Here is a 26,604-nt window from a genome sequence, read left to right as displayed (position 1 = left end):
TTCATCTCATTTGCTCTTATCGTTTTTTTTATTCGAAGTTCGCGCCCGATTTTTTTTAATTTTTTCATTAACTTCACTTCAAAGTAGTGCTATTTTCTTTCAGAAATCGGTACAGCGTTTAGAAGACATTTTTATTCACCAATAGAAAAAGGGTGGCAAATAACCAGAAGCTATGAAAAAACGAAAGTTTCGAGAAAGTTCTCGATCGTAAGTCTACGTAAAAAAACGCTAATCACAAAGATTACTTCAAACATTAAGATCAAGATTGAGAATTGAAAAGTTTTGTTGTTGTCAAGGAGAATAAAGACTAATGAATTTGCCAGAGTTTACTAAGTATCAAATTTACCCGGACACACAGATGATATAAAGGACGTCCATCCTGCAAATCGTTGCTTGTATGATATCCAGAAGTCAATAAAAATAAAGTGAAGACAACCTTCGAACCGCAATGGCCATAAGAACCTATTCAAGTGCCCGACTCAGAACTGTCAATATCAAAGCAGGCAAACCCGCTTGCCTATACTGCTCTCAAAATACAACATGCCGTCAGTCCTTGTTATTTAAGTAGAAAATCTCAAATCATCTATATTCCGACAAGTCAATTCAGCCTTTGCATCTAGGTCGAACGGCCATTGGAAAGTCTTAGTAGCAATTTACAGTTCAAATAGCCTTCACAGCTTTTGTCATATACTTTGGCCTTGATAATTAACCTGAGAATTCTTTCGTCGTACCCCACGTTTCCAACTGAATGCAGTTTGTAGGCTTTCAGGTTAGAGACTGCTAGTTCGTTATACAAGCCATACAATTCGACAACCTGCGAATTTGAAAAAGTGGTCCTAATGACAAAAACAGGAACATACTCCTTTATGACCACCACGGTTCTGATTCTGTTTGTGAAAACGGAAAGGCTAGCTCGATCTTGGAATAAAATTAAGTAATGTAAATGCCGGAATAATCTTTCTTGTCTGAAATACTCCAGATTCTTCATTTTTCTAACTAGTCAAGAGGAACACAAATAGGATATACACTTTCCTTGGTAAAGGAGATAAAATAAAAAAAATAGACAAAAAATAAGACGCTTCTAATCGGTGAGGTGGTCGCGCCTCTTATTGGAAGCAAGACGTTTATGCTCAAAACGATATGATTACCCTTGCTAAGAGCAGACTGTGTTTATTTGCGTTGCCAATGATACATTCTTCCTGTCCAGTTTCTATCAAATAATTTAACACTAGCAAGTTACTCTCTGGGCTTCAAAGCTTTTGTAAGGATGCTTATTGTAACTTTAAAAGCATGTTGTTATAAGCTCCTAAGTTATGTGACACATATATGCGCCATGATCGTTGGTTCCTGGCAATGGGCTTGTGTTCCCCCAAGACTTTCCTAGAAGCTTGCACTCTCCATCTGGTGTTCTTATCCGGTAATCCCAGATAATATTTTGCACCTCCTGCATAATGCATTCTAGATACACTTCCTTTCATGGCGACGAAAGTCTTCTCTCAATCGATAACAAGCAGATGGAGCGGGCATCTTAAATCCGCACACTTTTCTATAATAATAATTGTGGTAGTTGAGCTCCGTTGATCAAGCTTTCAATTTGTTTCTTGAAACGTTGCAGTATTATTTCTTCTACCTTCGCAAAAACATAAAGGAGCGAGTAAACCCTGGAAACAATTTTCAGCCATGATGCTCCTAGGATAAATCACCCTAAACGGAAGTGAAAAGAGCCTCTTCTAAAAAAAATAGGTACTTAGCCGAAAAATGCTAGGTCAGTGAACTAACAAGGTTCAAAAAAATGCCTTCCCGATTGGTCCAGTCCATCGTCAACTGGATGGCAGACTCGGGTCTCCCTCAATCCTAAATCAAAAAGGCATATTATCATCTTAGTAAAGGCTTTCACTGAATTTTCTTTTCTTAATGATTGCAACATCAAAACGTACACTAAAATTCATAGAAGCACAACAATGTTAAGCAAATTTATACATATATCCATTCGACAACCTTAATGATATTCAATGGAGATGGGTGCAATAATTTTTGTTGTTGAATCGCCACTCGGAAATTACATTATTCCTGGCGAATAAAAAGATGACGCGCAGTCGACATTACCTTCAGTTGATGAGGACGAAGCAGCAATATGTGATAAAAGCCCCGGAACGGCGAGCGGAACTATGAAAAATAGTCTCACTGCATGTCACTTCATTCAGACTGATCTGTCTAATATGAAAGAGGAGTTATTACTCATGACTTTAGAAAAAAATGTCATATGTCCAATATATAAAAAATTCCGCGGTTTAACAAATTGTCGAAAAATGATAAGAATTCCGAGTCGACAAGGCCCAGGTTCTCATTGAATTTAAACAACCGAACATCGAATATGGTTACGGTGGGCGGGTCACTTAACCCGTATGGATGAGGATGATCCCACCCGGAAAGTCTATAAGGGCAATATCTATGGTAGAAAAAGAAGACGAGGCAGACCCTGTCTAAGATGGAGCGATGGCGTAGGTCAGAACGCTAGACAGCTTTTAGGGATATCAAATTGGTGGACCTCGACGCAAAACCGGGATGTCTGGAGCTCCTTTTTAAGGCAGGCCTAGACCGGATACCGGTTGTTGGGCCGTTGATGATGATGATGAATATCGAATATGCGAATACCACCAAAGTTAGTCCAAATAGTGAAAATAGCCATTGATAACACCGTAGCGATTGTAAGATTTCAAAATTGGTGGACGCAGAGGGTAGAGGCAGTTAAGGAAAATTTACCCTAGAGAGCAAAACCCCAAATGAGTCGCCATTGAAGAGGATCATCCCACATGTACACATCCATTCTAAAAGACATCACAAAGTTGCCCAAGCAGCTGATACTGGGTAGATAGAAAAGACTTATAAGCAAGAATAAACTGAATTGCGTTTGCTGCTAAAGTTAAAGAAAGCAACAGTTTTATTTCAAGTTTTCTAGACTTGTTCGACTGTGCATTAAGGGAATTTCCGTACATAGCATTTTCACCTCAAGTTAACCATATTTCAGATGAAATTAACAAATTTCCAAATCAAATTAACGTCCAGATCCACAAAAGCAACGAAATTAAAGAGACATTGTAACGTGCGGCAAAAAAATTAATTTTTACCGCCTGTGGTCAATAGGAGATATAATTCAGAATGTATTCCCAAAAGTCTAGGGATCTGTGCGACAAGCTGCAAGTGATGTTTCTTCTTCGTTCGCCATAGCAGCAATCAGAACGATATTTTTCGAGATATCTTTCGTTAAGAGAATGCCTCGCGAGGGTATCAATTCGACCTATTTCGAAACTTAAGTATATTTTTCATAGCAGGAAACTCTTAAAACTTTTTAGACAATGAATTTAGGAAATCGGAGATTCAATGTAAATTTGATTTAAAAAATATTTGAAAAGTAAATAATTTGATCTAGAAAATTGTTGATTTCATTTGGCATATTATTACTTTGAGATGGAAACGCTAATCTTATGTTTTATATTAAAATTAATATAAACTTACCATCTTTTGGTGGACTCGCACATGGCGGTGCATAACTACCTAAATGATATCCCGAATATGAATTTTGATGCATCGGAGGAAATGGATAACCTAAAGCACTACGCGGGCTTGGAAAACCTGAATCTTGTCCACCTTGTGGTCCGAAATGTTGATAGCCACCTCGAATAGCACCATATCTGAAAGTAGAGAGGGAAACAATTAAGTTACTTCTATCAGCAGGTACTGCATAACATAAGATTATCAATAAAATAACAAAAGAAAGGAAGGAAAAGTTCAATTTTCATAGAAGTCACTTTCTAGAAAAGCAACTGTTATTGGTTTCCATTCCCTTTCTCTTTACTATATTCGATATGGATTGTTATAATTCTTTCTACTATCCACTTCACTTTATCTGCGTTTCTATCTGCGCTAGTGTTTCAGTGCAGTTAATCACATCAACAAGCGTTAAAATGCAATGGAAATTCCAATGGCAACAATTCTCCTTAAACTTACATATCATTTCACTTCTACCCTCTAAAGGACTACATTCTCAAACAATCAATCGCCAATTAGAGCCATATATTTGAGATGTTGACATTTTTTCTTTGTTTGGTGTCACTTTTCATTCTTCTACATTGCATCAGTAATATTGATGTCGTCGGATTCTTTGCTAATTTTTTCATATTTTCCCTCTCCTTCTGCAGTTAACATATTAAATATTTGTCTTATCGACATCTTCATGTACATAAGATTCCCATAAAAGTAGTTGTAATTGCTTAATAGTCTCCTAAAGTAGATGTAGACTATTTTACGGGAGAAGATATATTGTATGATTCGCTGACGCCTGCTTACATTATTCAAAATGATACATTTTATATTTGAATCATTTTTTATTGTTTCTATTTTTCAAAGAAATATGTAATATGATTGATTGGATAATTGAAACTATTGATAAAAATTATCTTCAAGAAACTTTGTTATGGATGCTAATGGTTACTCTTTTTGTAACCATTAGCAGATGGATATGGCGAATGAAGTGAATGGCAAATGAATAGGCAATAATGCATCTTCAGGGAAAAGAGTAGTACATCATTTAAATGACGTTATCCTAAAATTTGAAATAAAAAAATGATGCGTAATCTCAATATATAGCCGAATATACCCTATCAAATAAGACTGATCATTTTAGCCCTAATTCATCAATAAAATTATCATCATCATGAAGTGGGCAGTACGTTTGTAACCAATCTTAAAATGTAAATCAGAAGACTTTTCCTTTGTTGGGTATCATTTTTCAATGAATTACGACGACGAACGAAGTTTTTCTTGTTTTCATGATATAACCCTCGCCCCCGTTCCTTCTTTCACTTATCAGAGGTTCCACAGTTTTGGGACTTCACTTTAGTTTGGCAGGAAAATGGGGGCTCGATAGATAATCCTTAGAACAGTAAACATGAAAAACTTCAGGAGAGATAGTAGTATGTCGTGGCTCCCCCTTATTTAATCGCGGCACTTAAATTTGACGCCATTGAGTAGTAAATTCTCCTTAGTTTTATCTTATATTCGTGGTACACATTTCCTCGTACGATAGGCGATGTTTTCGGGTTGTGGTACCATCCCAGGGCAAGGTATAACTGCATCAGTCTTGAGACATGTGCATTTTTGATGAAGGAAGGAAACATCAAAGGATCCAACTCACTCAAGCAAAGCGCGTAGAGCTGTAGTTACTTTCCAGATTTTTGACTAACCTGTGTCATCATAGTGCGAATAGTCCTTTTGAATGTGGAATCCCATGCTCTTTTATACCTTCATTGCATCAAAAATGGCTTAATTTCGTTCCGTTTTAATAGCGATTTGCGTTGAGAAATCTGGTTCGTTGAATTGCTTTCCACAGCAGAATCAAACCTCTTTTTTTAACCGGCTCATTGTGAAAGTGTTTTGTGATCGATTTGAAACTCTTTAGCTGTGTTCGCACTGCATAAGTTCCGACTACGTTGAGCTTTTTCTTTGATTTCATCCACAAACATGTCATTATGAAATTCCCAGAATAAAAGCGGACGAACTATTTGTCTGCATTAGTTTACAATATAATTTAAATTCATCACTTATGTATCCTTTCCAGTCTGTTCTCATTCATATTATTTTTCTTATTTATTTTTCAATGAGAATTAGCGTAGTTCTAGTATTATTGCATTTGTTTGAATGTTGTCCAAGAAGAAAGCCTACTAGCACAAAGATGAACACAAGCGTCCTTGACGGAGCAACAATCCGTAAAGCACGAAACTTGGTGATCGCACTATCCAAGACTACGCCAATTTCGTATAAATAAATATTTTTGCCGTTGCCATTGTAAAATTATAAAATATACGAAATTGTTCTTAGAAATTGCATTAATTTTTACTTTGAAATTTTCAAACAACGGATTATCACCCGTCAACTATCAAACAAAAATAATATTTGCAAATCATCGTTTTGTGATACTAGATCGATAAGTAAGCAAAAAAATGTAGATATTTTTCCCAGAACTGATAATATTTTAGTATTCTTCAATTTTATCAAAATTTTTTCATTGCAAACCCACAGAATTAAACAACTTTTTTGAGTAGATTTCCCAATAAGTGACTCGAGCTTTTATTAGCGGCATTATCCTTTGCAATCACTGAAACAATCTGCCTAATATCTCAGTTCAGACGGGAAATAATTTTCGACTTACCGCCGCGAACTCCGGAAAACTGCAGGAAGAATAATTTCTTCCTCTGCCCGAGATTAAACATCTCTAAAAGCGACCAAAAAGAAAAATTAAGTTTTATGATATTCGATAGAGAAGAAATATAGCTTGGAGGCATTTCTCGCAAAATTACTTGAGATTATATGAAACAGGCAGATACTAGAAATATTATTTTGAAATACCGCAAGTGCTCCTGAGGCTTGCGCCTATTTAATTACAATTCTCCATCATTTTCGTGACCTCACATTGGGTGCTGCCTGCTAATAATTTTCAACACGCGAAGTCCCAAATTGGCTCTGCAATTAACTTTTGTTAGCATGAAGACACATTTATGGAATTCGCTAAAAAGTGGTCAAGTTGGCCGGCTAGGCCGGGCAGTATTTAATTTCAACTCTAAGGTGACACTTGATGCGTCAAACTGAATGCATTGATTACAAAGGCAATTCGGTTCGCTTCGGTTACAAGTTGCAGAAGTCCGCTGTCAGATAATGGGAAGTTACATTGAGGAAATTCTATATATCGGTTTTATCATGGATAAAAATAGGTAAATATTTACCAAAACGGAACGACTGCATTGAGGATGTTCCTTCAACCCGGGACCAGGACAATGGGAATGCAGCGGGTATAAATCTTGCATGGCCTATAGCACCCCATGTATAAGACTTACATGGAAGTTGATTTCTTTTCGTAATTTTTAAGAAGCATATCAAACTAAACCTTTCAATCAAAGATAAATAACTATATATGATCCTCTAGCGCAATACTAAATAATATAAATAAAATCTTCACACGAGTAATGCAAATCAAAGAAGCTACTAAACTGTCCCACCCAAAGGTAACTAGACCAGGAGATAGTCCATTTAAAAATGATATATAGAGACTGAAATTTGACGAATGATGGAAATGTATGCACAGTCAATTGAATTTTTATCTACCTATATCCACAGTCTGGTTTGAATGCTTGTGAACATATTGAAAATGAAAGCCCAATGCACTAACTTGGTTGAAATTGCGTGTACGATTCAAAGGAGAAGAAAAAATTTATAACAGTAGAGGGTAAACTTTTTGAAATTGTTTGATGAAGCTTCAATAGTTCACCATTAGGGAAAATGTAGGGTGACACAAAAGAAGTGCTTATGGACTTTTGAATATTGTTTAAATTCTTCTGGAGGGAATGACTATAGTGATAAATCGAAGCTTACTATAAGTGAAGTTTGCACAATTATATGTAGTATTTAACCACAAGAATGTCAACAAATTTTCTCAATTTTTAGAAAGTTTTATTCGATATAAAAAGATTTCCTTTCCGCAACTAAAGTACATATTCCGAAAGTGTCATCAGATATAATTAGCATTGGAAATTAGAATTACCACGAGTTTATCTCTAACCAAGCTAAAAGTTTTCAGAATTAATTTTCATGTTTCTCAACCGTTCTTTCCACTCCAGAGAAAAAATGTCTTCAAGTAATAAGAAATCAATAAAAACGCCAACTATCCGCCCCTTGATATCACGAAACATTACATCTTATTTGACCGGCCACCATTCTGTTTCACTCCATTTCTATGTACATTTATATTTTTGCCATTCCCTAGCGTTTTCCTTCACAAATCTCTCAACCTCAATTGCGGCAAACAAAGTGAACGCCATAGTCTGTTTCTAGTCAACTGTTGTTCTTTTTTCATCATCAAATATAAAAAACATTATAATTTTCATGTACAATATATGAAGGAATATATACAACTCCAGCAACAAAAGCTCGGAATACATACAAAGGAAATTCTTTGTTATGGCTTCAGGTTATATACGAATTGTACATATACTTTGCCTACCTGCCAGTTTGGAGTGGCGAAATATTCTTTTTTCTTTCTCGTGGCTTGTTCTTTTCTTCTACTGCAAACATGAAATGTCATAAATTTTGCTGTTTGCTTTTGAAAAGTGGGCTGACTTCATAAAATTGTTATTAGAATTTTACCTTGGAATATGGGATATGTTTGAAATTGAGCCATATGAAAAAGACATGAATATTTTATTTTATTCGATAACATTGGAAGGGTGTTACGTGATATGGAGGATAGTCAAAATGAAACAAACTAAGGGAAAACTATGTATGCATGGGACCATTTTGAAAATGACCAGGCTTTCACCACATTTGTGTTGAATTTATTTATAACTCCTGCAGCTTATGAAAGTCCTTTAATTTAAATTCAATTCATTCATTAAATCTGATCCTCTAGAATTTCATGTTACAGAAAATTTACGCACCGAGTGGAGACTGGAGTAAATTATAAATAAACTTGCACCACATTTAGTGAAAGTCAACATATAATCAAAAATATTCAATAAGTTTATGATTGGGTAATATATACTAACTTCTTCATAGATTTTAAGTTAGAATCGTTAGAACCACATTGACATTCAGTTGCAATTAAATAAAGTTACGACAGTACACCTCATCGATGCTCCACAATATTTTTTAATTCATGAAAAACCTTTACTTTTATCAAATAATGATGCACTCAATTCGCCTTTGCATGCCAAAATACCCATTACACATAAATACATACGCCAAGATAAAAAATTTATTGTTTATTTACTACAATTACATTATAAATCACCAGCATCAAAACTAATAGATACCATCATCATTTATAAATATGAAATCAAACATGATGGTAAAACAAAACTGCATGTTAACATCCCTGTTCAGCAATAATTGAACAATAATTCAGAAGCAAATAGCATCATTAATATCTTTTTAAGAAAAAGTGAATATAAACTTGCATTCAGTTGAATAGTATTACTGTAATGTGTATTTTGACTCGATATGTATACATGCAATCATTTTGTATTTTCACAACATCGTTAACAACTGTTAATTGATTATAATTAATATCATTAGCGTCTACGTTTGTTGTAACTCTATATTTTGGTTGGAATCAAAAATTTTAGTTTACACATTCATAATTGCAGTTTAATTAAGTATTTTGTTTGATGAATGATGATTTCATTCAACTTTGAGGAACTTACTTGATTCAGCTGGTGCAAGTAAGGAGGTGTCAACTAAAGAGGAAGCCAACACCATTTAAATTCAATATGTACATGTGATGTCCCCAAGCAGATAATAATTATGTTTTGGGAAATACATTACTTCATACTCCTTCGTTTGTGGGACATATGGAATCGCCACAGGCCTTTTTTGCTTGTTGTTATTTTGCCGCACATATAGCGGTAGGCAATCGATAAGCCTATAGCAAAGGGACAAGCACACAGCCAAATACAAACATTCCTGGGGCAAACAGGATTCGAATTCAGAGTACGAGATCGACAGGCTAGCACTTAACCAATTCAACTATTGCAGCACCTCATCCGATCAATCAATTATTATAGATTCTAGATGCGATTGTAAAATTTACTACACTATAGGTGAGACAGAATAAAATATAAACCCCAGACTAACTTGAAGATGTAGGAAATTCGAAATTCCAAAGCTAAAATTCACTTTCGTTGAAGATTAGTATCTTTCTTTAAAAATTCTCACTGCTTCGTAAGTTGGAATTTATTTAGTCTTCTTTGTTTCAATTTCAGCTAAGCTTCTTCAGTTGACGGTTTGCCTTCATGGAAAATCTTCTGCCTCCTAGCGAAGTCCTCCAGAGCTTATAGTCCTAGCTGAAACCAGCTGCACCCCTATAACATATGGTCAACTAGAATGTTAACCATATTTTGACATAAATATCGGTTTATTTGGCTTGATATACTAACTATATGTGTCCGGACAGCTCCGTGGTTAAAGCACAAGGCTGTCGAACGGAAGGTCGCGGTTCAAATCTCACTGGTGGCATTGGGATTTGTATCGTGATTTGACGTCGGATACCAGTCGACTCACCTGTGAATGAGTACCTGAGTCAAATCAGGGTAATAATCTCGGGCGAGCGCAATGCTGACCACATTGCCTCCTACAGGGTACTGTAATCCTGTACTTTACCGTTACAATCCTGCTGCTCTAACACACTTCAAGGCCCTGACCCAATATGGATTGTTGCGCCAACGATTATTATTATTATATTTGGCTTGATTCTCTAGCTCGCAAATGAGTATCGGAATATCTATTATCACGGATTGAATCTACTTGTAATTTGTGCATTAAAAACCAAAACGTTGTAACTTTGTTTACCTTTAGAGACACCATGAGTTTTTGGTTGTACTATTGATATTAAACTAGAAAGTGAAAGCTCATAATTTTGGAGTAATATATCACCAGCCTGCAATATTGCGAGTTAGATTTGAATTACCTTTACCTCTTAATTTTGGATTACCTTAAATACTTTATGCGTTCACTCTAGTCTACAAATTTCGCGCCAAACAATATTTTATATACAGGAACCTGTTTAAGGCGAAATATCACGTTTCCTTTCATGCTAACTTGTTAGTTCAACTGGTTAAACATAGTCTAATAAAAGTTTCGCGCGTCTAGGTATATCCAAATAATGTTAGTCACAATATATGTTATATATGAAAAGCTGATCCCTGGCAAATTTATAGTAGGCTACACTCGTACTGTTAAAATAAGAACAAAATAAAAGTGATAAAATAATTAGTTTGAAGTTTATTTCAATTGATTCTTGAGTTACTTGAGGGTATCCTCACTGCATCTTTTGGTAATTTGATCATTGAAATAATAAGTTGAGCAGCAAAGATGCAAATAACTTTCGTTTTCAATTTTGTCTGATTTATCATTGGCTGACACTATTTATTTATTAAGCCGAGGTAATGTAAAACATCTCAAATTCCATAATCCTGGAAAATTCTCCATTTTGAAATGCAATTAATGTTTTTAGTCCATTGAAAATCTACTTAATTTTGATTTGGGACCCCCCTTTCTCCCCCTCTCGACGGGTATGTAAGCTTTTCAAAGCACTAAGGAAAGTGTACATTGGAACTTTGTTTAGGCCGGTCCCCACGATAGCAAGACTTCAAATTCGAGGGTGGTTTTAATCTTCGGGACCAAATGGAAGATTTCTGGGGCCAAGTCAGGGAGGAGGGACTATGTAACTAAGTGATACTTCATCAGCAACCTACGGAGAGATGTATGGCTGTATACCATTGTGTGGTCATTACCCTTGCTTGCTAAAGACAATTTTTGTCAACGTTGGGTTACCATCCACATATAATCGTAGGCATCATTGATTACATATTCTGAATGTGAAAACTTTTTCACACCTTTCGTATCTCAAAAGACAAATAGCGCTCACCACCTGCATATGTAGAATAGATTCCTCAACCAATTGTTTGAACATATTTCAAGGGAAAAAGTACCTTTTTTGGCGAACTTTTTATTGAAATACTCCATATGCATATATGGTTGTCATCGCCTCCTTGATGGCACGCAGAGATTTCCAGAAATGTGCCTTACCTGCACCACACTGACCCGATTTACGTTCAGTTACTGACATTTCCTCAAAATTTCAACAGATGGACAAAAGCGATGCCGGTTCGAGTACGCAACAGAGTTCAAGAGCCCAGAACAGCCCAATGAGAGAGAACAAAAAAAGTAAAGTATATTCTCCACTTTATCCTTGTTAGTTAGTCCATAACTGCAATTTAACAACCAAATCATCATCAAATCGGTACATTACTGGAGACGAGTATTTTTGGAATCATTTTCTTACGACGCGATGTGCCAATTGTCCTTTGTCTTCAAGTTGTACCTGTGGATGAGGCTTAGAGAGCACTCAGACTCTAGTGGTCCATAGAGGTCGATGACAGGTACTTAACAATAGAAACTTAGAAGTGTACCTAAGTTTCTATGTTCCACCCCCAGTAATAACATTGTCTAAAAAGAGAATCATTTTCGTTCGGCAACATTTCGAAGACCAAATTGAATCATGTTGATATCATCTTTATGTTTGTAGTTCACTCGTTTGTGGAGCATAGGACGCACAGTCTCTTGTTTTATATGGTTGTTTTCCAGTGAGCCTACAATTCTGTTTCATTATTATCATGATGTACAAGAGAAACACCTGAGGCAGTTAAGTGAGCTCAAAAACGAACACAAACAAACCATGGTGTGACACCTTTGTTCAAAGTTTAAAGTTCATGTCTTAGTAACTATTATTGCTGCTAATCAAAACAATTGCTTGATTTGGAAGGACTTTTTTGGCACAGTTGCAGTGTACTTGGCAACTATACCGCGGACTTCATCGCGGAAAACTATTTTACAACAAACAGGAGACTGAAAATTTCTAATTTGGTTGTGAACAGTTGCACGGAATTTCTTACGAACGAAAAAATGAAAATTTGAACTTCTTTTGAAGGATAGGAGCCGAGAACCTTCCTACTCCTATTTCAATTAACAAGAAGGCTTAAAGGAACAACAAACATTTTTGGAATGATTTGACGATATGATTCTATGTGTTCATGTTCTCAAGTCATAGAACTTCCAAAGTCATATTCCGGCCAATTCAAGAAAAGCCATTTTAAGATCGGAAAATGGAGGTCCGAGGTTTTACTTCATAACTTCACTCTTCTCATCCAGCCAATAAACCTGCGAGTAATTTAAAAATTGTTAAATTACTAAAGACCGGGGAAATCTTCTCACAAAAAGAGTAAAAAGGGGATTAAGTAGTTTCAATTTGGGCTTTTGATAATTTGGTCAAATTCTTTGCTGCATAATGTGACATCAATGGGAATAATACGTCCCTAAGTGGCGTCACCTACCAAAACAACAAAAAACTCCACCAAATAATTTTGGATGACCGTAAGTGAAATTGATCGAGATAGCTGAGATTTTAAAGATATCCAAGCGTGCAAAGATGCAACAGTCGGCTGGCGAGGCCAAGACATCAGTATTTTGGAATACGCGTGGTATGTATAACATTCATTGACTATCTTGAGAAGGGAAAAAACAATCAACAACCACTATTACATAGCATTATTGGAGCGCTTGTAGGATGAAATCTCAGAAAAACGGCCACATTTGAAAAAAAATAAAGTGCCGTTTCAACAAAAAAAAACAATACACCGTATCACAAATCAATAAAAGCGATGGCAAAATTGGATAAATTGAGAATGAGAATTGCTTCCGCATCCCCAGATCTCTCTCCCAGGGACATTTTCTTGTCCTCAGAGCTACAGAGACTGCTTGCTGGAAAAAAATTTAACGCCGATGAAAAGATAGTCGCCGGAACTGAGGCCTATTTTGAGACTAAAGACAAATCGTACTATGAAAATGGTATCGAAAAATTGTATCGCTCTCGAAGGCAACTAGAATCATAAAATCAAATTTGATCAAAAAAGGAACCTACCTGGTATATACTTTGTTTATTTTTGAACATTTTGCTACTATCAAAATTTATTTTTACCTTGATTTCCGTCTTTTCGGCTAGGATTTTCCCGGGAATTGTCATACCTACGTTGGTAACGTCACTCAACACCGTAGATAATGGCAGTTTTTCTACAGTTTCATAAAGGGTAGTGACGATCTATAACATATTGGCCCGCAGCTAAATTTACTAAAGGCTGGTTCATTTTACCCAAATTAAGTGGTCCATGCAGACAAAATGGGGAATGCACTTTTTTTCCAATTGGTAGAACGCAGATTCAAATGGATGTGAACTCAGAAATTGTTTAATCAACAAAAAAATATAACTACGTTATAAGTTAAGTGATATCTATGAGTTTCTCTGTAAAAAGGCCACTCTGGGAGAATTCGGCCATCAAAACCATGTTTTTTCAATATTAAATAAATACTTATTCTGAACTCTGAACGTAGATCAGGCAACCAAAAGGAAACCTGCTAAACCAAATAACTGAGAGAAATTTTTGCTGGAGATTTAAATTCTTCACAATATCTTCATAAATCAAACTAACTCGCACTTAATTAACTTCTAATATTAAAAAAGCATTTTTTTAATCTCTTGTATTTTAAATGAAATCATCATCAGAAAAACATAAAAAGGAATTTTCAAAATAGATACAAATTGTTTTCATTACTGATTTCCACTTTTTTCTTCTTCCATTTTCTTTTTGGTATTTTTTTAAGCTTTTTAACTTCTAAGCTATCCAGAAATTATTCCAGCCTGATTTATTAACTAGAATTATATGCATTTATTAATTATGATTTAAAGCCTAATGTTTCACAGTCTAGCAAATTAGCATATTTTAACAAGGTTCCCACAACTCTAATTGGCCAGCAGACAAATCTAAATGAATATTCAGAAAGATAATGTGAACCGCCAATTAATAAAAGAGCAATAAATCTACTACTGTTTGCCTCAAATCGAAACAAATCTGGTCAATTATTGCGATACAAAGATGCCGCTGGGAAATGTCTTTGAATTTTTATGAATGAATGTTAAGGATTTATTGTAATGGAATAGTGGCACTGACATCTTGGGTGGCGAAAACAATAAATTATGATTAAATATAAATGAAGGACTTTAATAAGCCTATCATTTCCGATTCTGCAAGCCATTGGAAATACTGTAACAAACATCATGAAAATATGATGTGGAGAGTATTCCTTTTTGAAAGGTGAAAGTCTACAGTTCAAGTCCATTGACATAATAAAAAGAATTAAATATTATTATATGAATATTTTCAGAACAACAAAAAAATTTATTTAGAAAATCTGATTGAAAATATGATAAAATAGAAAAAAAGGAAAATGAGATAGGACGGATGCCATCTCTTGCACAAAAGCGATCAAAAAGTATCATATACAGCGTTTTAATTACCCTACAAAGCTTAATCATAATCATTTTCTTCAACAATAAGAGTTTTGATTCTTCCCAATAGTTTGGCATTTGTACTTAATTTGTATATATATATATATTGCTAAAAATCTATTTCTTTTGAAAAAATTTAGAGAATAAAAATTTAAAATAGAGTAATATATGTAGTAGAGGATATATACAATAGTATACTATCCATTAAGAGTAGTTAGGAAACGTGGATGATGCAAAGATATTCGATAACTCAATTATTGAAGTGCATAATCAGTAGTATGTCAATGAAAATTAGATGAAGGATTTCCTTATTTTTGAGCATTAAACTGATGGAAACCAGTAGTAGCTATACATCAGTATAATACATGCAACCTTGTCAGTGACCGCCGTCAGTGCACTAATAAAACTAGCCATGATACAAAATTAGTAATCATACCGGAATACACAACCCTCCATATTTTGCATCAGTGATTGTTTTAATTATAACAAGCATCGGTAGAAGTGAAATGAAATGTAGCATCTGTACCTATTTATGTTTAGACTTTCAAAAAATTGAGATCAATAATCAAAAGTTATTCATTAAATGGTTTCAAAATGAAGGAGTATACTTCGGTAGCAATTTAGAAATTAATGTTATTCTCATAGTCGCGGATGCCAATTGTATATACACATATCTTATATATATTCGACAAAAGAAATTTCTATCGGTTTAATAGGTTTGCAATACTAATCTCAAACTATTTTACTTCCCGAAGGAAATATTTTCGAAACGTAAAAAATCATTATTATTAGTATTAAAAAAATCAACCACAACAACCAAATGCATAGTTTTAATTTCGTCCACCACAAACTTCATTACAGGTTCAGTATTTCTTAAATGGGGGGTTCAGTTTTATTTAATGGAAAATAGAGGTTCACATTTCTACAATAAAGGTATATATTAAAATATATCTAGAGCACCCAACCGCAGTTTCTTAGTTAATAGTCCTCCATGCGGCTCTTACAAGGCTATTTTGAAGTTTTGTCCGTACAAACCTGATTGTTCTTCACAAAATATGATGTGGAATTCATTCAAGTAGGAACCAGGTTTAGTTGAAAATTAGCAATATCAACATACGTAGCATCAATTGTGGGACATTGCTTCGATAACGAGGAAATCGCTTTTGGAATCTTTCATTAGAATGAACCGGACAATATCTCAATGACGTAACATCGACGATACACTCTTTTCCAGTAACATAAAACTGCTCAAAAAGGCATTTCAATATAAATTTGGTATAAGAAGCGACACAATGAGGAGAACTAGGACGCCTGTCCTTCCATGAAAGGAAAGGATGAGGGCAAGCTCTACCTCGTTTGCAAATTGCAATATTAATGAAAGGACGTTGGCACTGACAAATGAAGGCATTTTCAATGAATTCAACCGTGTTTTGACAGAAAGGCGGATTATTTACTTAAACTTAAACATGGAATAAAAGGTTCTACTGAAGGAGCTTTCGAAACCAAGCATAGCAATAATGACTTTTTGTAGAAGGATGTCAGGATAAAGTCAATGAAAAAGCTGAAGCCAGCAGAGGAAGACTTTAACGAAATGCAAACAAAATCTCTAGTAAAAATTAACAAAGGTGGCGACTATATAACAAACAAAACTCTACCAGCTGTACACGCTGCAGCGAAAACAATTGGACGAGGCTCTATGAGGATAACTAAAATAATTTTAGAGGCAACCTCACCAGAATCATGGAAAGGTGGATGGAATACCTTACGAAAGTGCTGAACTCAAAAGAATTGCAAGCATAGAATATAGCTTCCACCAACCGTTTATTAGCTTATGCCAAATCCCTTTCAATCAAAGATTAAACAAGGCTGGCATGACCAAAATTAAATAAAGTTTCTGAAATTGAATATTTCAGCCAAATTTAAAATTAACTGGCTAATCTCTTTCGCCAGGTCATTTTAGAAATTTGGGCAAAGGGGGAACTACTTAACGACCAATGCAAGAGCGTAATTTAATTTTTATTCATAAAAAGCAGACAAACTTGCTTTTGACAGATATAGGGGCTTTTCTTTGTTATGCCGATCTTTAAAATCTTGAAGAAAATTGTTCAAGCTAGACTAAAACCATATCCCGAAAATATAATTGAACGACCAAATTTTTACTTTTCGTTAACTTTTCCAAGCAAATGACAGTACCTCACATAAAGTACTGCCAAAAAACTACGAAAATTAATTGAATTGAAGATGGCAGAGACATGACAGTACCTAACATACAGTACTGCCAAAAAAATTCGACAATTATTTGAGTTGAAGATGGCACAGACTAAATTTTAAGGTGCTAGATGAATTGAAGTGTTTCCAAATGGGATGTGAGCTAAAACGAAGAAATACGCCTGGTTCTCTAATCGCTGGTATCCGTAAGCAATCGTTGCATACAGAGGGTACATTGTTTTACAAGCTTCCATAAATTCTTGGAATCACTGACGACATAAATATCGTGACGCAATCGATTCCCACTGGGAATGGGGTATTCCTCGGACTCGACGAGACAGCATAAGACGTCGGCCTAACAATTAAAAGTAAGTCAGGAAACCGCAAACTAAGCTCTTCAGGGATGAAGGGTTGTATGTAATTCTTATATAAGCATATTTAAGTGGGCATTTATCCCATTTGTAGTAAGCTCGTAATATTCATGCATTTGGTTTGTCAAATGGTTCACTTTTGTGTGATACTGGCGTTCAAAGTCTTAGAATGCAGAAAATTTTCAAAAAAGTGACAATTTTTGACTTATTATAATTCTTCTAGCAATGGTGCCATTTCGACCAAACTTGTCAGTATCATGCTCTATAGCATAGCCTATATTACCGTAAAAATTGATGATTCTAGGATAAAGATGGAAGGGGTTTCAACTAAATTCCTAGTAAATACACCAATAATAAATATGCTAATATACTATTATTAACTTTATTTACGCAGGTATCGGTATGGAGAGTATTTTGAGGCCTAGACACCATGTGAAGGGACCACCATATTTCTTTTCAGATACTTGAGTTGGGTTTTTGAGAACAGGTCACACTCCTCCCAATTGCAGCAAATGTCAAAACTATTATCGGCTTGGGAAATTACTAATCGAAGCCTTTCATTTGATACCCCACATAACTATACTCGTTGAAAAACAATGTACACCCCCTTTTGCATATATGGGGGCCCACTTATACTCAATGCAAAAACATGTTACTCACTCAGTCGATTCATACCCACCCTTTTACTAAATTTTGTATCAATAGGAGTGACCGCTTCTGAGACAAAAGGTGTGACAGACAGACAGACGGATAGACAGGCAAAAACTGATTTTAACAAAGTTTTATGACAAAAACGGACAATTGGGCTTCAACTTAGAGCATGTGGACAAATTCGTTTAACGTACTGTAAACCTGACAAAGATTGTGAAAAACAACAAGAAGGATACGATTCAGAAATAATGAAAAATAGAAAAGATCAAAGGAAAAATAAGCTTCAGATCTATAAAATCCAAATAAGAGTTCGGTAACTCTGTAGCTGTGAAAAGTGGGCTTTGACGCAGAGAAGTCTGTTGATATATTTCGAACATAGAATCCCACGCCGGATTCTTTAAATGACGACAGAACAAAACGATTGGGAAATTCGTTTCAACAAAGATTTGTATAATCTCTAAGAGAATCCGGCAATAGTAATTATCACTAAATTGCGAAAAATATAGTTAGCAATCCCATACAAGGAATAGACAACAAGCGAATGTCTAAAGAGAAATTAGGAAAGCAAAGTTCAAGAAATTCAAGGAAAAGTAGCGATAACAGTAAAAGGCTGTTGGATATTTTGAACTAGAAGACGAAAAATTGAGTTGCCTGAAAGAACTGCATTTGAGAGGCCACGCCATTTTAGAATAAGAGTGAACCTAATGTAATGATTGAAGGAATGGAATGAAATTTGAATGCAAATCAAGGATATATCCGTCCCCTACGAAGACCATCATAAACTCTATTAAATTAAAGAGGTTCAACATGGCAGGGTTGTTTTAAAGTAGTATATTGAAAGGTTACTGGTCTCCATAGTAATCTGCATTGTGATGCACAAAATATATCCGCCACTCAATTGACTTTTTCCTTCCAGGACATCATTTTTAGTCCATCAAGGACCCACCTCGTAGTCATGAAATTAGAAAAGCTAAAAAGTAAAGACAAGAGAATGGAACCCAACGAATATACCGAAATATTGACTGGTACCAAATACTTACTTAAGCCGGATTCACCAGAAATGAATATAGGCACACTGATAAGGATTCACAGCTCTACTCGGTTTCGACGCCAAAGAGCTTATGTATTAGAGGATTACACTTTTGCAAAACGATTTTCTAGCCACTGTTCAACAACAGGAAGAATAAAGAACACTTCCGTTCTCGGGTAATATTTTTCATAAATACTGTATTTCAGGAACCCTTTATTAACCCTTTATTAATGTGCTCTTTTTTGAAACAGGAACCAAGAAGAACGAGAACCAACGTACATATAAGATCAGAAATAACCACATAAAATATAATAAAGACATCACCTATCGTGGGATATTACAGAAATCACTAAAGAAATAAGCAACACTATGAAGCCCAAATAGAGGTAAGGATCAAAGAAAAGCCAATCAACGTTTGCCATCCTGACAAAAGTAGCAAAAATCAGTAATAGGCTAAAAATACTGAATATCTGCATTGAATTTTAGTTATTGAGCAGGGATTATCGTGCAATAAAGGGAAGAGCAATTCATTGAAAATATTGCGCACTTAGTGGTCTAAAATTGTTTTGATTGCAAATCAATACAAAATTTTTATTTAATTATCGTATACAAAGTATTAATGGAAATATTTTCCCTTTCTTCGGTGCAAGATCTTTCAAACTTCAGACGATTTCGCACTGCAGGAGATCACAAATGATTTACATACATTTAGGAATTAAGTAACCAAACAATGATAGATCTAGTGGATCTGCCTGGATGGAAAAGAAATATCTATATATCGTCGACTATGAAGTTAGTAAATAATAGGCAGCAAACTTCAGTAGAATATTTTACGAAAAAAAAATATATATTGCAAATAAAAACAGAATAAGATATCCAGGTTTCCTAATGAGAGAGCAATGAATTTTTAAAATTCACTTCGGATGAATATTGATAAAGTGGTAAAAACAATTGAAGAAAGCACAAGAATGGTCCTGATGATGCTGGTTCCTGCAGCCTAAACATAGCAGAAAACAATTATCTTGTGTGAAATTTGTAACATGTTCGCATCGCGACACATGAAATTTATCATGGGAATGAAAGACATTAAGATGCACGAGCTGATCACAAATCGCTGGTTGGTCTTCAAAAACTCGCCCCCCCAACCATAGCCAAAGAAAGAGTTTAATCGCTGGAAATCGCAAATGAAATTGCACTTAGAGATGCCAATCTGAATCCTCCAATTAGAATTACAAACAGCATAAAAAACGTACGCATGGGGCTTTTAGCGTCGGAGACAAATATCTGCAAATCTATTATTTTGAAGCAGGATATTTTATAGGTGGGTGACAAGGTAAGTTCGTATTTGGAAGATAGGTGGGGCTGAACTGGGAACGCACTGGGAAGGTGACAGTTCGTAGAATAATTAGCGTGAAGAGGGTTCGTCGTTTGAAAGTTGTTCCATTTTGAAAATGAATGTGCGGAACGAGGAAATGAATGGTATTTTGAAGTTTTACTTCCTGGAAAGCAAGAATGCACCCCAAGCGCAAGAAAAAATTTGTGCACTTTATGGTGACAATACTGTAACAGCACGTGTCTCACAACGGTGGCCCAAGCAATTTCTTTCGATGTCAAATATGCACCTCGCCCGCATTCTCGTCGTTCAGTAACCGAGATCTGCTATTTCACAACAACTTTTCAAACAAAAAAAAATCGCGCAGTAGTAAGTTACAAATGCTTCCCGAAATAATGTATTTCTTCACATGCTACAATACGTAAAATGTTTATCCAAGAACAGAAAAACCTTCTACTGGTTTACATTTAGAAGTGACATGTAAACGTATCTGTTACTGAAAGATGATACTTTTAATGAATCTTTTATGGATAAAAACAGGATATCTTCTATAAGTGCAGACTAAGAAATCAATAAAGAAATACAGGTTGACGAAACACATCGCAATAGAATATTTGGCAAAGTTGTAACAATTTTGAAATCAACCATATGACACAAAAAGAGAATGAATTGTTCAGATTCTCTGACAAGTTGAGAAAATTAGAGGTCATTAGTGTCAATAAAATATTTTTCAAAAATTCTTTTTATCGGCAATAAAATATTTCCGTCCTTATAAAAGAAATAAACTTAAAAAGCGTATTATCTTTAATTATTGTGGTAACATTAAATAAAACTTATTCAAGGAACGCGGCTGTCAGTGGAAGTTCGCAGTTATAAAATGAAGATTAAGTGGTGCTAGCGCAAGGCTATCTTCGGTTGAATATTTAGCAAAAAGAAAAGTTTTAGAATCTATGGGGATGACAAAAAATTGAGGAGTACGCCGGAGTGGGCTTTATGAAACCTCAGAAGAACTAGCTTTTGTGATCCCCACGTACCAGTGAACAGTTTCTTCTAATCTGTAAATAAGTGAAAAGTGCAGTATGCGCGAATCGCAATAAGGCATGTTATATGTTAGATTCGTCCTGTAACTGAAATAATAGGAAAAATGGTCTAATCGCTTGATCACTTATAGATCAAATCAAACTAAGCAATGTCTATCCGAGATGTCAGCTTCTTCACTTAAATCTAAAGAAATCACGCAAATCTACCTGATGTGTGTCCTGTAGCTTCGCATATCTGCAATTTTTGGAAATAACACTCGAAAATATAAGGGAAAAAATTTAAAATAGAAATAAAGTGAAATTAGTACTCCTTACGAAATATTTTGATTACATACTGCGCCAAATGTGTATGGCGTGTTGTAGGCAAAGTAACAAAATTGAAAAGCTATTGGTGATACATTCAGGTGAAGTATAGTAAGGGAAATGATAAGCTTTATTAAATCATCGCAGATACAGTATTTCTTTAGCCATTCGTTTCCTTATTTAGTTCATGGTATCTTAAAATCAAATAACTAATTTTGAAATGTTAAAAAACATTTCTGAAACACTTTGAGGCGACTTCATTCAAATAGTAGTTAAGTTGCAGAAGATGTCGTACGGATGAATGAACAAATGATTCCCAAGGTACTGTATATAATATATTATAAATTCACTAAAAAATATAGGATAAAACGGGAAATTCCTTCTATTTACATATCTTATATATTCCCAGAATAATTATGACATCTTCTCATAAAACGTACTATAGCCCGACCCTAAGTTTGAGGATGATCATTGACTTGATTTTCAAAAAAAAATAAAACAACGACGGCATTTTCTTCGTCAGTATGACATTCATGTTACTTTTCGGAAATATCGACATTTCAGGGGCAACTTGTTTCCTTACTCAGTTGAATGAAAAATAAATATCTCATATGCATTTTGTGGGAGAAGATCCTTAAATAAGCTAACACTTTTCTGAATAGTATAGTTTCGAATAAGCTCCACCTAAATAAATAGAGGGGGCATTCTTTTCCTTTCACATGGAGCGTCTGTTTTATTATTAAATTAGTACTAATATTTTTTTATAAATTAGTTCTAATATCTACTTATTCCGGAAAAAACTTGCTATTTACTTTATCGGCACAAATTTTCATTTCTAGCGCATGTGGTCCAGTATTTCGATTACCTTTGTCCCAAATATTAGCCGGTACCTATTACAGCAAACTTTAACACAAAATGAAAACCCAATCTTAGTAGACTTATGGTGCACTTTTTTTTAGCCAATTTTCAAAGTTTTAGTCTAAATCAAAGGAAATATTTCAATTTTGAGTTAAAGGTTGCATTTAATTTATTCATTGGATACTCTAGGTTCCAGGCCATGAAGGGATAGAATGCAATGAGGCAGCGAACGAAATGACCAAGAAGAGAGCAAGGACAACACCGACCAGAACCCTTACGTGGAATCGGAAACAGGTTGGTGACTAAGACATTAAAAAATCAAGAGGAACAGCTGAAGGAAGTATACTCGACGAAACTACCAGGAATGGTGCATTCCTTAAGAGGATATACAATCCCAAGCGCTCGAAGGATTGTTTAAACCTCATCAAGAAGAGCTCACTAGCCACTGCCGACTAAACTAAACTGATAGTTATCAAACATACGTGCGACAGAAAAATTACCTCATTCTATGAAAAAACACTATGTCCGAATGCCGTAAACTTGTTTGAAATGTCAGTTTTAATTGCAGAGTCAGGATTAAAAATAAGAACATATATTAAAAAAAGTGCAACTAACTGGCAAAGCAACACTTCGATCTCAAAACTGGATGATTTGATCGAATTAAGCCTCAAAATGCAGATAATCTCTCATTTAAGAAGGTAATAACAGATTTAGATAAAATGTCTAGCCAAAAGGAAATATTTTATTCCGAAAAAAACTTTCCTTATTTTTTCTACAAGGATTGAGGGAGTCCAAAGTCGCCATTCACTTGATGACAGACCGGACCGATTGAGGGGAAACTTTCACTTTTTTTGGTACTTGTATGTATCAGTTTTTACAAAAGGACGACTGACTTTATAATTGGCTATCAGGCAGGGTATCATTTAAATTGAATAATATACCAAAATCACCCACAGGATATCTGGACACCTTCATCTTGTTCCTTATATGTATTTATGATTATCGCTTTGCTGAAAGACAGAACAGCGTTCGATTTAAACTAGGATGGCTTCTTAAAGTAGCAACATGGTCTGATTGGAATCTAAGCCCGAATTAAAGGACGAAGTCAGTATTTCTCATTGGCATGTTAACACCCCTAAGTTATTCTTACTGAAGGTGCAAGATACCTGAATGAGTTTCCAGTTCTTAATTTTTACTGTTCGTTCGTTCGGAGGATTATATAATTTTATCGGCCTATCTTAGTATATTTCTGGAACAGGAAAATTAAGCTCACAGCACTACGCCTAATACAAGAACTAAATTTCAACTTATAAAGCAGTCACTGACACTGTCTGCGAATTAATTTTCCAAGAACGCATATCAACATCTCCTGGCACATTTAGAATATTGACAGACCTAGGAAGCACTAGAAAACTATTTCGATGGCTGCGACTATCAATTGAAAAGAGACACTCTTCATGCTAACTAAGCTTAAAGATGAATTCGTCCTAAAAAAAATTACTTACCCATGCTGTTGTAGTTCAACAAACGCTGATTTTCCGGGCATTGTAGTTGTCGTACCGCCATCCAAATATTTTGGCGTATGTGGAGCGTCCGGAGCATCCATGCCGGATTGCGGTGTACTAGGGGGGCCCTCGTAAGGGCTCCCCAAATCCGTGAAGTTAAGCGTGTTGGCGCCTATAGAGGCCACTGTTTCAAAATTAGTGTAGGGTTTCGTTGCTCCCGTGATGTTTATCGTGTTTCACAATTACTTTCCCGTCACTTTTTCCCTCCCAACGAAAACGAAACTTCAATTTTTTTTAAAAATTTTTCGCAATAAATCTTTCTTTATGAATACCGAAAATCCAATCACTTGAATGCAAAACTATCCGAAAGCAATAAATTATTCAGAAACAAAGCAACACCGAAGCAGATAATTAATTATCCACAGTAGCACGTGATCTATTGTATAATTAAATGAATGAATATACCCCAGACAACGACGGTAGTGACCACAGTAACAATTAAAGAAAAAAAACAATAATTAATGGCTTCACTCGGAAACAATTTGTGGATGAGACGCCGGTTGGAACGTATTTTAGAGAAATCAATGTTTGAATCCTTTAGGTGGGGCACGTAATAAAATTATTGTAGCAATTCATGAAAAACCGTGAAGCAAAACAATAATTACAAATCCTCCATTGAAGCCCTGCGGGAATATACACACAGCAATTGTAGGCGATTATTAGGGGGCAGTGGACCGGAGATTGGAGATAATTAGGACGAATAATGATTGCGGGCTTCGGGAGTCACCCAGCGATATTGTCACGTCTAAGGCGCGATCACTGAATCAACCACGCACTCGACCACCGAATTCGCCTTGTTCACAGTATTCTTGGATGTGATGTCCCTCCAAGCAATTGAGTTAATTATCACCCGGAACCACTAAAGATAAATCCGTAATCCTCAATACACATTCCGGATGCACAAGAGTACCGAAATTAGCACAAGTTGGTAAAGCCACTAAATTCCATGACGCGCGGGAAACACCAGGACGAGGTTCGGTTCTCGGATGGACGCGCTTCGAAACAGCAACAACAACCACTTGACAAATTAAATCCTGCTGTCAACTTGTTTTCAATTGTAATTTAATTGCTACTCGTTGCTGTAATTGTTATTGACATTGTTATGGTTAATTTGAACCGCGCTAATTTGGGAGTTCGATTCCCGATCCAATTGAAAGCGACGACGAAGGCGACAACGACGGCGGCGGCGTTCCCTACGTGTGCGGCTGCAGTGTGTCTCGGATTACGTTTTGATGCGCGACCAACCACGAACAAAGTGCGTGAACGACTACAGTGATTACATGATCACTTTCTGACGCTGCCATTCCAAAAGGAGCTGATTAGGCGACTGCCCCCGCTACTAAAAAACCAATACTCGGCCACTAACCAGTTCTTGCGATGGTTTCAATGGAGTCCAACACCACACCAAGCCAAACGCCGTCAGGGAGTCCGGCCAACAACTCGAAAAACCAGTCTGACTGGTGGGTGTATTGGCTGGTGGTGTCTGGGGGCGGGCGCGCCACGCAAAGAGTGTGGCCGAGTCTAACTGCACAAGGGGTGTGGAATAATGGCGCCAGGCATAGTGGTTGGCTGGAATGAGTGTTGTCTTCCCACTGCTCGCTTCATACCGAGGGTTTATTGGTTGTTGCTCGGAGCGAAGGTTGGGCTAGTGAAAACCGGAATATATTCCACGTACAGTGGCGTAGTTGTTTCCATGTAGCTTGTAGGCAGCAAATTCATGAAAACGCTTCGAATCTGCTACAATTGATTTGAATTTCTCTAAACAGTACTACACCGAATTGTCGCTTGTATAAGTTATAAATGTAATTTAAAAAATATTTCATTTCGTGGCGTCCAATAGAAACGGCTAGAATTTTCCATAACATTAGCTTTTGCTGTACCTTACACAGGCTTAGAAAAAAAAGTAGAAATATTGTGTGAGGTATGTAACTACAGCCAGTTTTTAATAGATATATCGCACTGTTACAAACAATCTGTTAAAGTGTATTTTTGTGATCCTGTTACTCAAAATTTGCGACACTAATTTTACGCTTTTTTCAGGGGCTCTTATTATCCAAATCTTTTATCGAATTATATCTACAGTCGAGACCTCTATCCAATGTGAGGAAGTATTGATTAGGCGATTATGATTTCAGCATTCTGAACACAATTTTGTAAAGTATCTTGCCTTTCCATTCACCTCTTTTGCAGCAGGTTTCTCGCTAAGTAGTTTGGATGGTTAACTATTTTTCGTGGACAGGTGAGTTTTAGCGTTGCGAGAGGCACATCATTCCGCAGTTAGTGTTGACTTCACTTAAA

The 26,604-nt window shown here is 35.7% G+C and overlaps 1 protein-coding gene across 3 annotated transcripts in view; it reads right to left on the bottom strand.

Annotated features, from left to right (window-relative positions):
• The window catches only part of LOC119661384 (homeotic protein distal-less), a 135,522-nt gene extending 109,861 nt beyond the window's left edge, over positions 1-25,661 (bottom strand). For 2 of the 3 annotated variants that reach the window (XM_038070702.1, XM_038070704.1), the window contains exons 1-2: positions 24,247-25,659; positions 3,517-3,692 (exon numbers count right to left, since the gene is read on the bottom strand). In XM_038070702.1, the coding sequence (XP_037926630.1) occupies positions 3,517-3,692; positions 24,247-24,347 (277 nt within the window). In that variant the 5' untranslated portion in view covers positions 24,348-25,659. Of the gene's footprint in view, positions 1-3,516; positions 3,693-24,246 lie in introns of all 3 variants that reach the window. The other variant, XM_038070705.1, reaches the window with a different exon arrangement.
• Between the last annotated feature and the right edge of the window lie 943 nt (positions 25,662-26,604).

This window comes from Hermetia illucens, chromosome 1 (assembly GCF_905115235.1).
Source record: "Hermetia illucens chromosome 1, iHerIll2.2.curated.20191125, whole genome shotgun sequence".
In the NCBI taxonomy this organism is placed as follows: Eukaryota; Metazoa; Arthropoda; class Insecta; order Diptera; family Stratiomyidae; genus Hermetia; species Hermetia illucens.
The sequence above is the reverse complement of the archived record's forward strand: the minus strand, read 5'-3'. Positions and strand labels throughout refer to the sequence as shown.